Here is a 13,310-nt window from a genome sequence, read left to right on the forward strand (position 1 = left end):
AGTGTCCTTGAAGCTCTTTTGACTATCATTTAGTAGCATTAGTACAAGAAATGCCATACTGCACAACAATAGCATATGTATGTTTTTGGCTGCATAATTTCATGCATCTTGTTTGACCTGCATAATATACAGTCTGACTTATAGCCATTAAAACCAACCACCATAATAATGAGGTATCAGCTAAGAGCTAAGAGCTGTGTTACCTGTAGGTCCTGTATCAGAAGCCAAAACCCATATATTAACAATAATCAACCCTTTCATTACATCTTATAGTCTTTGTAAATGGTCACATGTCTAATACTTTATAGATAGATTGCACAAACTACACCCTTAATAACCATAATATAGCTGAATTTCCCCCATGGGGGATGAATAAAGTATCTATCTATCTATCTATCTATCTATCTATCTATCTATCTATCTATCTATCTATCTATCTATCTATCTAGCTATCGCTCACAAATGGTCTGCGTCAGTTTGCGTCTCAATGACCGTCTCTAGTTTCTTGTTTTAAAACTGAAAACGATGACAAATATAGAATAAAAAGCAAAACAAAATACAATAAATAAAATGATTTACAGCGCAATGCTGATTCTGAAATGTTTACAAGACGTCCCCCACTCCTCAGACTGTGCGTGAATGCTGATTGGACGGCTGAGGTCACGTACGTACGTACGCCACACACGCAGCGTCAAATCATCGCCGACCATGGCGGAATGTGGTCGAGTTGACAGCAGACCAACTAGTCATACCATGGATAAAAGCATTACTCTTCCGCCCGACGAAATATTCCGCAATTTGGAGAACGCAAAGCGATTTGCAATAGACATAGGTACCTGGGAATATGAACGTCTTCTTTCTTTCTTCAGACACTTTTGCTTGGACCTAACTAATCTCTGCGTTTATGGAGCAGCTGTGCCGCAGCCCGACACTATGACAACGAGTGACTTAAAGTGAAAATAACAACGTCAAAGCTAATGTTAGCCGCTCAGATTCATGCCTGATTGTAATTGGTTTGAAAGCGAGTGTGTATATTTTGGAGCTGGGGGTCTGAAGAGGCTGCAGAATTGTCTTTAGCGTTATCTCACGGGGATGTGTGCCAAACAACCTGGCCAACTTTGACAAGTACGACAGCGTTCACGTTAGCGGCTAGCTAGCATGCGTGCGGATTTTGTGGTCTCTGTTGGGCAGTTTATCTGTTTATTTATCTGTAGATCTTAACATCAGTCCGCTGTTGATCCTCTGCTGTCTACAGGTTATTAATGCTGTCTCGCTTTAACAGGTGGATCTCTCACAAAGCTTGCCTACTACTCAACTGTGCAACACAAAGTGGCCAAAGTGCGATCTTTCGACCACACTACAAAGGTAATCAATCAGTTTCCAACCACACCCTCCTTGCCCTAAGTTAGATTTTCTTTCTGTCAAAAATACCAACAGCAACAGATAAACTAATGTACGTTACACAAGTATCTTCATTGAGATATGCTGGATACACCCATGTAGAAAAGGCAACGTCAGTAAATGGACGTAATGCAGTATTTAACCTTTCTCCTCTGTGTTTTCATCTGTTTCCCAGGAGGCCCCCAGTGACAAGCTCTATGAGATATCAGTGCAGGAAGAGGTCACTGCACGCCTGCACTTTATCAAGTTTGAAAATGCTTACATTGAGACATGCTTGGACTTCATCAAAGACCATCTGGTCAACACAGAAACCAAAGTTATCAAAGCTACAGGTGGGGGGGCACACAAGTTCAAGGAACTCATTGAGAGGAAGCTTGGACTCAAGTGAGTATACAGACCAGCAGTACAGTAAATATAGCCAAAGCAGTGTTTTATGTGCATGATGTGACCAACTTTTTCTATACATGTTTGAACTGGACACATGGCATACCACATCCCTGGCATATTGTGGCTGACTAAATTGGAAGTTGGAAACAATGCTGCTCTGGCAATATCCTGACCTCTTCCCGTGACACGGGTTGAATCAGAGCACAGATTTAATTGTTTAGTTCTGGGAAATCTACTGTGCATTGTGGTGCCACTTTTGACTTGTCTTTTGTTTTCGCATGTTTTGCGAAATTGACTTGCAAAATATGTGAAAGCAAAATAATTCACCTGATGTTTGACTTGCTTTTGTATGGCATTGGCACTGAGAATCATTATTCTGTATTTTGTAGGTTTTCCATAACTAATAGTTCAGCTCAGAGAAAGGAGGTTAATCTGTGAAATCAGCTGGAGGTATTTGTTTGTATCAAAGTATGTCTTTGTGGCTCTCAACACAACTGTACACAGTGGACAGGTGTGTAAAGTAAAAAGGAGAGTGCATTTGATTGAGAATATTTCAAGCAAATGAACTGTTGATGTGTTGCTTTGTGGCAGAGTGGACAAAGAGGATGAGATGACCTGTCTCATTAAGGGCTGTAACTTTGTGCTGAGGAACATTCCCCATGAGGCTTTTGTGTATGCCAAGCACGCCGACTCAGAGTTCCGCTTCCAGACGACTCATCCGGACATCTTCCCTTACCTGCTTGTAAATATTGGCTCTGGAGTGTCCATAGTCAAGGTAATAATATTCACTGTTCATTTTCAAATTCCCTCCCTTCAGTTGATATCTTATTGTAATGTGTTGACCAATATTGTACAGTATTAAAATTTTATCTCCCTACAGTTATACACATTTTTAACTTTCCAGACTGTGTTTGAATCACACAGTGAGCAGTTTCCCATTGTTTCCCTCTACAACAGGTTGAATCGGAGGACAAATTTGAGCGAATAGGAGGAAGTTCTATTGGTGGAGGGACATTCTGGGGCCTTGGAGCCCTGCTCACCAAAACAAAGGCATCATAAATCACTTGGTCTATGTGCACTGTCAGACTGTAATAGTTGTTTCTTTGTTTTAATTTGTCCTCTCAAACTTTCCGCTTTTTTTCCGGTAGAGATTTGATGAGTTGCTTCAACTGGCCTCAAAAGGGCAGCACACAAGTGTCGATATGCTTGTCAAAGATATCTATGGAGGATCTTATGGCTCTCTGGGACTGACAGGAGATCTTATTGCCAGCAGTTTTGGGAAATCTGCAACTGCTGACAAAGGTGATGCATGGGCACTTTGACTTCATTTTGTTTTTCTGCAGCCTTATGTACATGACTGTCCAGGGCATTGGATTAATGGCACCATTTATATTTTAAATCTCATATTTGCAGTTAAAACGTTTAAGCAGTAAAGCAGCTCATCCTATTAGGGTATAAAGGGTGGGTGCAGAAAGTGTACAACTTGCTCATTTGCGTACTTTGACGTGTTTATTTCAATTCTCACATGCAGCTGTAGGAACTAATTTTAACCTCTGTGAATCCAAGCTGCCTCGGTTACTGCTTTATGTTTAACAATGGATGAAGTATGGCTTTATGTGTAAAGTCCAAGTCAGATACAGTTTACTGTTTATGTTAATGATATTGTCTTGACAAGTCTGGCTTTGTATTTTTCAGTTTTAATACAAAAGCTGTGTTGAAATGAACTGATGACCTAGTTGTAAATCGGCTACATTTGTAACTGTTTAGAAATGAAGGAACTACAGTATTCCAGGGAAATTCACAGCCTGTACTGCCAGTTACTGTTTATCTTTTGAGCCATTAGTTTATTTAGTCTTAAGTATGTCTGTCCCAGTGCTATTTCGAAGTTGTTCCCTGTATGTTTATGAATTGTAGAATTCTCTAAAGAAGACATGGCGAAAAGCTTACTCCATATGATTAGTAATGACATTGGGCAGTTGGCCTGTCTGTACGCCAAACTCCACGACCTGTCCAGAGTGTACTTTGGAGGCTTCTTCATTAGAGGCCACCCTGTCACCATGCACACAATCACCTACAGCATCAACTTCTTCACAAAGGTGAGGCCTTTTCCTCAGCGGACACTAAAACAAGCTAAAATCCATCCAACACAACTGCACAGGGGACACACTGTCTTGGTTCTAGACAGGATACCTTCATTGGTTTTTTTCTTTTTTCTTTCCCACTGTTACATCTCAGTTTTGTCCTGAGTTAGGATTGTTATTAGCTGAGCATGGCAGTGGTTCACCTACAGCCCAGATTCTGGCAGCATTAACTTGTTTTGCTCTGTGGTTGTAGGGTGAAGTTCAGGCCTTGTTCCTACGACATGAAGGCTATCTGGGAGCTATTGGAGCATTCCTTAAAGGAGCAGAGGAAGACAGTAAGAAAAGAAAAAAACATATAGTAGCTGTCACACACATGCAAGGTCACCTTCAAATATTAGGGCTGACTAGACACTTCTAGTAGATTCTTGCATAACATACTAACTTTTTTTTTAAAAAATTACTGAGTAAATAAAATATAATGAAAAATTGGTATATTGCAAATTTTAAAAGCAGCTAAATGGCATGGTACTGAATGATTTTAAATAATAACCTTAAATTAAAATCAGATGTACTCTAAAGCAAATGTTATTCCATAATATCACAGATTCTTTCACTCCTCTAGATCCAAACCAGTACAGCTGGGGTGAGAATTATGCTGGAAGCTCAGGCCTGATGAGCGTGTCTCCAGATATGAATCCCATGCAGCGTGCTCGTAGTGGAACGGTGAGTCTACAGAGCAAGTATAGAGTAGTAGATCTAAAGACCTGAAGCCTGGCATTGTACCACAATTTTACCCATTTTCACTCTGTTGATTGTTGTTCCTTTAAAGTGGCTCTTTCATTTTTTTGCATTTAAACTTTAGTTCACATTTTTGTTTTTGATTTTAGCTACAAAATATCATTACTGTCCTCACTCAAACCATAAGCATCATATAAAGACGTTCATCACATCAATCTGATAATCTGTCTTTTCATTTCCTCTCCACACATTCTTCTGTCTACCTAACCCTGTCCTTCAGTTTCTTGTAAGTACCTCTGCGTGCTTCTCCTGTGTGCACTGGTTTGGTGAAATGTTGCTTGTGTTCACAGTGCCTTGTTCTATAGCTGTAAAAGGTACTTATTCATGTCAGACATTTGCTTGTTTGCTTTGTTTTACTAGTCAGGCCTGGCAGCAGGTTTATGATATTCTACTGCTGTTTTGTTCCTTGCTAAAGTCATTTTTACTTAAATCATAAGAGCTGAAGATGGAAAATAACAATATTTCATTCAGTAACAGTGTGCACTTGACGTTTCAATTCTTCAGCATGAGTCTTTGAGCACCTGGTCTCTATAGAACATAAGGGGTCATTAACCTCCAATGTTAGCTGTTCAGTCTCACCTCTGAGATTCCTGTTTTCCTCTTTCATTACACACTTTCATTAGTGCACTTAAAAAAATACAAGTTCATCTTATGTGAACTGTGGACTATTGATTGTGTCCCCAATTAATGAATCCACTGGCTCCCACTGGCTTTTTGGATTGAATCCTGCTAGAACATTCCTTCATTTCTTCCTTATGGCATCTTATTTTTAGCCTGTTGTTGTCTCAGGAAGGAAGAGAATGTGGACAAGCTACCAAAGTGTTCCAAAGGTGTAGAAGAGTCATAGCTGGAATAGATTTTGACATTAGTACAAAAGCTGAAAGAGGCAGTGACCTGTCCGAGTTCTGCACGAGACAGACAGCACGTATCCTCTTTGTTTCTTTGCTGGGTCTAGTTTGACATGCTGGAGATGGACCGTCTGGAGAGGCAGCTGGTGAATCTGCCTCTGCTGCAGGACCCTTCGTCTTACATCCCTGACACTGTGGACCTCACAGAGGATGCTCTCGCCCGAGAATACTGGCTGTACTGCTTTGAGGATGCCCTAGATGGGGTAGGACGGCTGTTTTTGTTTCAGAGTATAAATGCAGCATTTGAAGTTGCTGTGCCATACTGAAAATGTTGGTCAGCTTCATTTGGATGGATTTATGTGTGTATTATTGTAAATTAAAGTATATTGATTCTGAATTCACATGTAAATTTCACATTTTGGGTTACCATTCTACATAAACTACTGTAAAAGAGTTTTTACTTGTGGCCTATATTGTATTTGCACTGGAAAAAAGTGTGTGTGGCTGATTACTTATTGTTTTTTTTGGAGCAGGTGGTTAAGCGAGCTGTAGCGAGCCAGCCTGACATGCCAGAGGCGGCTGAACGGGCCGAAAAGTTCCGTCACAAATACCGACACAAGCTCGAGACTCTCCGTCACCAGCCTTTGTAAGGACTGTCTACTGTATGCAGAGTGTGTCTGTTTGACCCAGAGGTTGCTTTTAGAAGACTAAACTTCAACTCTTTCCTTCATTGCCTGCATTAGTTTTGTGTCTTCATACTTGGTGTAACTGCCCACATGCACTGTCAATGAGCAGGGAGAACTGGATGTGTGGGTGTTTTTACTGTTTCAGTTTTTAGGAATGATGAACACTTCGAGAGTTTGCATCAGTTGAGTTATTTGTCGTTTGCAGACAGATTTTTAGAAACCTGTTCCACATTCATACACAGCATTTTAAAGACACAATTCAGCCTTTGTCAACATTTCTAAAAACAAGAAGATATCAGTGATATATATACTGTGCATCTGCCACCAAAGCCCCATTGTCTGTGTTTCTCTCTGGCTAATGTAGAGTGCTTCTCTTCTCACATAGTGCTTATGGATCCCTCACTGTCAGAAGTCTGTTAGACACGAGGGAACACTGTTTAAATGAGTTCAACTTTCCTGATCCCTACTCTAAGGTCTGACTGAAATCTTAACATAATCCCTTTTTGAAGCATTTCTAGTTGCAGCTTTTGTCCCTGTTGGCTGGAAGCTGAAACATATTTCTGTTGTGTTGCAGATTAAACAGAGGGAGAATGACATTGCTCTCAAGTACTACCAGAAGGCAGTGAAGTCCCTGGAGCAGTTAAACTGGGAGGAGAAACAGTTTGCTCTGGTCAGGGGTGTCCTGGCTGGGAATGTGTTTGACTGGGGAGCCAAGGCCGTGTCAGAGTGAGTGGAGTTAATAGCTTTGAATCCTGTGAGCGTCTCGGTCGATTAGTTTCTCTGCTCTGGCTGACTGGGGGTGTGGCAGAGGCGCTGGTTGCATGTCTAGCGCCGCAGCTTTAAACAGCAGTTTTACACTGCTTTTTAGTGTATTTGGCAATGCTGAATCATTTTGATATGTTTTTTTTTTTTACTGTGTGCACACATGATTGGTACTGTGTGGAGGGCAGACCACACCTTTTTGTTTGCAGGCCAGTCTACGGTAGCTGGTAAATTCTGAGATTTTGGTCTTGGTCTCAAGGTTTGAAGAGCCTAATGCCTTTGCTTTCTGCACTGTGACTAAAATACTTACCTGCTGTATGCTTGGACTGATTTTGTGTATTTTGTCTTGATATCATGCAGTGTCCTGGAATCAGATCCGGAGTTTGGGTTTGAGGAGGCTAAACGACAGTTGGAAGGTATTAAGAGTGTTTGTCTTTAGCACTGTATCGACACAGAAGGCACAGCATCTGAAGTCCTCCATCTGTGTCTACATAGGATGGGTTCATGCACAGTATTGAGTGTAGGTCATCTGTGTTTTTGCAATGCTCAGAGCCCAATACACGTATGTGACACATGAAGCACTATACGGCCTGTGTAGACAGATGAAACACTTTGTGTAGACACTGTAAGACATTTGCTGTGGAAACATTTGACACACTGAAAGGATTCAGACCCAATTCTCTGCTTTTTAAAACAGTAATAACTAAAATTGTGATATTTACTCTTCTGCTCAAAGGGATTTTATTTGTGTTTATTTTCCCATCTCAGAGCGGCCATGGCTTATTGATTCATATGACGAGTGGCTGGAGAGACTAAAGGTCAGGTGCTTTCTCTGCTTTTTGATTTCAAATTATTCTTTGTGTAGTGTTGTTGGTGGAAAGTTATGTGACATATCTGTGACTATACACACACACTCACACACACTCACACGCTGTTAACACAAGCTGTGTCTGGTGCTGTTGTCACCAGGCACAGGCACAGCTATATTTTGATTGATCACAAAGACACAGCTAACAGTTTCTTAGGCTTCTTATTAATATTCCCACACATGTGATAGTGTTTCTGTGTTTGCGCTTGTTATGATTAGTGCTTGAATACAATCCATCCTGGTTTTCTCTTGCAGGGTCCTCCTCATAAGTGTGCCTTGTTTTTCGTAGATAATAGTGGAATAGACATCATTCTAGGGGTGATGCCTTTTGTCAGAGAGCTTCTCTGTCGTGGGACAGAGGTAAGGAGCTGCCACAACATCCGTTTAAATAACTATATTTGATCAAATATGGCTACAGTTCTGGTCCATCCTCCTTCAGGTTGTGCTGGCCAGCAACTCTGGTCCAGCTTTGAATGATGTAACAAATGGCGAACTGCAGATATTGACTGAAAGAATTGCGGCTATGGATCCAGTGATTCAGTGAGTATTGACTTTTTGAAAACAGACAAAACAAACTGATGAGAAAGTCTACAATCAAGATAAAGACCACAACTAGTAATTTATCAATCACACAGATGGCAACATAGTCTGTTTTACATATCATCTCAAGTAACTTCAGAAATCTTATTTTCTATGTTTGGTTTCATGACTTGTAACTAAAATGAACTCTGGTCTGTTGTTCTGCAGGGCTGGTCTGAGTGAGGACAGGCTCACACTGGTCCAGAGTGGCTCCAGTTCTCCCTGCCTCGATCTCAGGTTGGTTATTTGGTGTTTTTACATTCAGCATTATAAGGCAGTTCTCTTCTGCCAGTGAAAAGCATTACTATGATGTCTGGCTCTGGAGGGACCTTTATAACGTATGTCATGGTAACGTTTAAATGGCTGGCAATCTCATCCAGGTTTTTTTTTTTTTGGCTTCAGCATTGGCACTGCAGTATTTTTCAAATGAAAGCCTGCACAATTAAAATTAGGGGATTTAGTTTGAAAGACAGGTTTTCACCAGTCAGACTTAGTTTAACGAAATAGTCTGCTCTATGTAAAAATGTATGATGTAGTGTGTTTGGAGCTTTTCCTGTACTGGGGACTAAAATCTGTCCTCTGCTTTATTGGTCTTGACAGCTTTAAAATCTGTCTTTTGCAACCTGCCTAGTTTTGTGGAAGTCTACTACTACAGCTCTAATAAACTGACAGGAAAAGTTATTATTTCATCTCTGTACTGCAAAAATATGACACTTGTAATGTGGTTGACATCTTAACTGTACCCAGCATGTCTTCTTTAAACAGGTGTCTGGTCATTACCTCCTTGAGAAATGGTGAATGACATAAACAAACTTGTCAAAGGCTTCTCAGTTTATCACAGCAGAGTTGTCAGTGATCAGGATATAAATTAATGTAATAATAACACAGCATTCATTCATTTTGAGGTTTATATTATAGCGACTCATGAGGAATGTATCAAATGTGCCTTATGTTTAATTCTCTGCCTCCGCTGTTCCCCAGCCGTCTGGACAAGGTGCTGGCAATGGTGGTGCGAGAACGTCAAACCGACCTGGTGGTCATTGAGGGCATGGGCCGAGCCATTCACACCAACTACTACGCCATGCTCAGCTGTGAGAGCCTCAAGATGGCCGTCATCAAGAACTCATGGCTGGCCGACCGGCTGGGAGGGAAGCTGTTCAGCGTGGTCTTCAAGTACGAGGTCCCTGCGGTAAAAACCAGCCAAGACTCTGTAGCTCTGACACCCTCGTGAGCGGTCTGTCCTGTCCTAAAGTCCAGAGCGGATTACCTGGAGCTGTGAATGTAAGGATGATGATCTTAAACTGCCACTTAGTGAATGAGTGATTTGTAAAGCTGATTTAGGCAGGGTTTTAAAGTTGATCATTAACAGGTATGTTTTACATTTTAGCTTAAAACATTGTTTATTTTTGAACTGGTTTCATAAAGTGAATTGTCATTGCTCTCTCTACCATCATGACTGCCAATTGATCTCATTCAGCACCTGGAGTGTGAAATTAATCACTGGCTGGGTTCAGTAAACCCTAAGACTGTTATAACAGATGAGATCTTCAGCTTTTAGAAAAAAGAATCGGAAACACAGTGCATCAGTCATTGACGTGGCCAACGTACATCACTGCAGCTGTATGGGCAAATGAGATTCATTGGCATGTGTTATCTTTGGTGTTACAGAGAGCTGCTGGGGTAATTACAGCTTTCAGCAGTAACACTTTTACATAAAGTGTATTTAATGTGCCTTGAGGCTGATGTGATGAAAGCATCATTCACTCAGATTGCTTTTAATTCCTGTTGGAGGCTACACAATATCTGCTTTTTATTTCTCCGTAACGTTACGCCACAGAATAGAAAGAATCAATGAATTTCCTGTTTTCTTGACTGCCAGTGAATTAACTAAGATTAAAACATGGTCACTGTCACTTGTGTAACTGTTAAAGTGGCATCAGGGAAAATACTTGATCAGTGGAAGAAGCAGCACTTTATTGCAGGGAGGTTTGTGAAAAATTGGTTCTGTTCATCCACAAGGTGGCAGTATTCTACTGTGTTCTATGTTTTTACAATTCCTCAACTCTTGCCCAAGGTGCTTGGTCTCAAAATTAACACTGCATATTTCAGGTTAAATATTCAGCCTCTGATCAAACCGTCAACTTAGTGTCACTGAGCTGGCATCAGTTAATGCATTCACTGTTAGTAACAGGCATGTACAAGTGCACTATGTAGTCCATCCTTACATCACAAATGCAGTTGTGTAAAGGCAATAATACTCCAGCACATAGTAACAAACATAGAGCACTGTGTAATTGTGAAGCAGCTGCGTGTCCACATTGTTAATTGTTAAATCAAGGCGGGGTCAGATTTAGAAAGCTTTGCTTTGGTTTGAAAATATTTTCCAAAGTCACACTTGCTTGACATCTGGACTCACATTACGATATTGTATGTCATTTGTACATATATGCGATACACGCGTGTTTGAATGTGTGTATATAGATACATATATATATATATATATATACATATAAATATATTTAAATAAAATAAATAAAAAATTTGCAGCATTTCAGTTAAGCACATCAAGCACAGATTTGTGTGTTACTCTTCTGACAATCAATGTTAATTAAATAGTAACCTCCTTTTGTGTGTGTGTGTGTGTGTGTGTGTGTGTGTGCGCACGCGCGTGTGTGCGCGTGTGTGCGTGCGCGTGTGTGCGCGTGTATTTCTCTTTGGATGTGTGAGAGAAGTTTGCGGTTGTGTGGAGAAATGGGGAGTGTTGAGAGTTGCCCCATATTAAAACTGAACCTGCCCAGGGCGGTATAAAAGCTCGACATCATGGTGTGCAGTGGTTGATCCCTGCTGGGGAGCTGCAAGCTGATCATGCATGGGGAGGCCTGGCAGGGGGTCCTCCTGCTTTTCCTCCTGTTCATCACTCCCAGTTTCAACACACACCACAGATGCACACAGCAGAGTTCTACAGGATGCCTGCATGGTTTTAGTGACATCTACATAAGATCTGCTCTAATGTGTGGTAGCTACAGTTTGGGTTTTGCATGTTTTTTTTCTGCCTTTCCAATATCCAGGCTGGACAGGAATTTTTCTAGCTTTTCCAAACCCCCCACCCCATTACCTCTCCAGCATATGAGCAAGGTGCATCAGAACTCCCGGGTACTACCGTTAGTTCAAAAACTGCACCTAAACTTTACTGTTTGATTGAAGATGAAGAGAGACAGTCTGACTTTGATTCAAAGCTTCCTGCTACAGCAGATACACACTAAGACTCCTCTGCACAACTACTGAACTAAATACTACGGTGCAAAATATTGAAAAAAATGTGATAGGAAATCATCCAACAAAGTCTGAATACTGGTTATATCACGACTTTTTGATTTTAATTCAGTAATTTCACTATATTTAAATGAACAGTTACTGCCTGCTGTGTTAGTGTAGCTGTAATAACTGAGCTCTGTGTCACTTTAAACAGAAGCTGTGGTGCAGGGCAGGGGCCCAAGGAGTCAGGAGTCCCCTGTTGTGCCTCATGGGCCTGTTTGAGGCTGCACCGAGTATATTTGGCTGAAATACAGACATACGTAAGAAGTGATTTCAACACCACAATGGCACAGTATTCATATTATTTAACTCACAAGCTGATAAAATGATGGTGAACATGGAAAGTTGTAGTTTAAAATAACCAAATAACCACAAAATATAGCTACACAACGCTCAGGTCAAACTTTACATGAAGATGTTTTTAGCCAAACTAGTGGGATGAATCTATGAATGACATTATCAGTCTGTCATCAGTCCACAGTTTTGGTCCAGACTCTATCATCCCAACTACCTTCAGATGGATTTTGTGTAATCTGTGTACAGACAGTCATGGTTTGCAGCAAGAAACAGCAGGGTGACATTTCCTTAATAACAGTATCTCAACAATTTATGTTTAGATTGACATTTTTATAGACATTCCTGTTCCCTTCAGGGTGAACTGTTTGAACGTGTCATCTAATGCCGTCATCATATAAAAACTGTAGTCTGTCCAGTGCTTTGGATTATGGTAAACATCTTCAAATGACATTCAAATCTGTCACAGCTGGACTACAGGTAATTTATTGCAAATGTCAAGATGGTAACAAGCTAAACTAAAATGATGAACATGGCAACATACGGTACGTTAGCATTGTCAGTGTGACAAGTTAGCATGTTGACATCATTGTTTTGGTCAGAGCAAGGCTTTAGGCTCTGCCGCTGTTCTGTTTGGAGGACAATCACATGTGAGCGTATACATAATACACTACAATTAGCATTTGCTTTTCTCTGTCACTCATTTATTTCTGCTCAGAGGTCAACTGAGATTTTTGCTATGTGAATGCCCAGAGAATGTGACCAGGCATGAAAAAAAACCCAGTTTCCACAGGCTTTTTTCTGCCACTGCAGTGCGACAGACCATTCATTGCATGGTCTTTCACTGTATAACTTTCTAATTATAGGCAGGGCCCATATTACATACCACAGGCCCTGAGAAAACAGTGCAGCATTGACTATAATGGCATAACACTAATTACTGTAGTTACAGTAAACAACTATTTCAAAAGACCTTTTTTCTTGAGCTTTGAATTCAACACACAGTATCAAACCTTTTGTGGATTCTGAGTAAGAACAACATCAATTTCCCTGGTCAGGTGACCTCAAACATACAATACTCTACTTTGTGCATCACCATCTTTCCGATACCTGTAAATAGAGTAAGTTAGTCTTGCGTCTCATGAGTCATTTGTAATCACTTTTCTCCCTAAAAATATTATTTGCAAGTGATTTACTCTGTTTAATGTGATGAAAGGCTGGAGCTCACTGTCCTGGGATATTCAAATACTATCAGGTGTGATAAAATGAGTCATAAAATGCAAAAACTCTC

At 40.6% G+C, this 13,310-nt stretch overlaps 1 protein-coding gene across 3 annotated transcripts; it reads left to right on the forward strand.

The window, feature by feature from the left end:
* The first annotated feature begins 703 nt into the window (after positions 1-703).
* pank4 (pantothenate kinase 4 (inactive)) lies at positions 704-10,964 on the forward strand. Of its 3 annotated transcripts, XM_026307770.1 has the most exons (20): positions 704-832; positions 1,283-1,365; positions 1,577-1,785; positions 2,380-2,563; positions 2,746-2,838; positions 2,937-3,090; positions 3,703-3,884; positions 4,123-4,204; positions 4,492-4,592; positions 4,888-4,893; positions 5,623-5,778; positions 6,049-6,161; positions 6,587-6,674; positions 6,776-6,927; positions 7,324-7,379; positions 7,732-7,781; positions 8,087-8,191; positions 8,271-8,371; positions 8,579-8,647; positions 9,392-10,964. In XM_026307770.1, exons 1-20 carry the CDS (start codon positions 709-711, stop codon positions 9,639-9,641), a joined length of 2,358 nt encoding a protein of 785 aa, XP_026163555.1. In that variant the 5' UTR covers positions 704-708; the 3' UTR covers positions 9,642-10,964. The 3 variants fall into 3 exon arrangements, with proteins under 3 accessions (XP_026163555.1, XP_026163556.1, XP_026163557.1); XM_026307771.1 differs by lacking the exon at positions 4,888-4,893; XM_026307772.1 differs by lacking the exons at positions 704-832; positions 1,283-1,365; positions 1,577-1,785 and adding an exon at positions 2,170-2,299.
* Positions 10,965-13,310: the final 2,346 nt, after the last annotated feature.

This window comes from Mastacembelus armatus, chromosome 5, assembly GCF_900324485.2.
Source record: "Mastacembelus armatus chromosome 5, fMasArm1.2, whole genome shotgun sequence".
Lineage (NCBI taxonomy): Eukaryota > Metazoa > Chordata > Actinopteri > Synbranchiformes > Mastacembelidae > Mastacembelus > Mastacembelus armatus.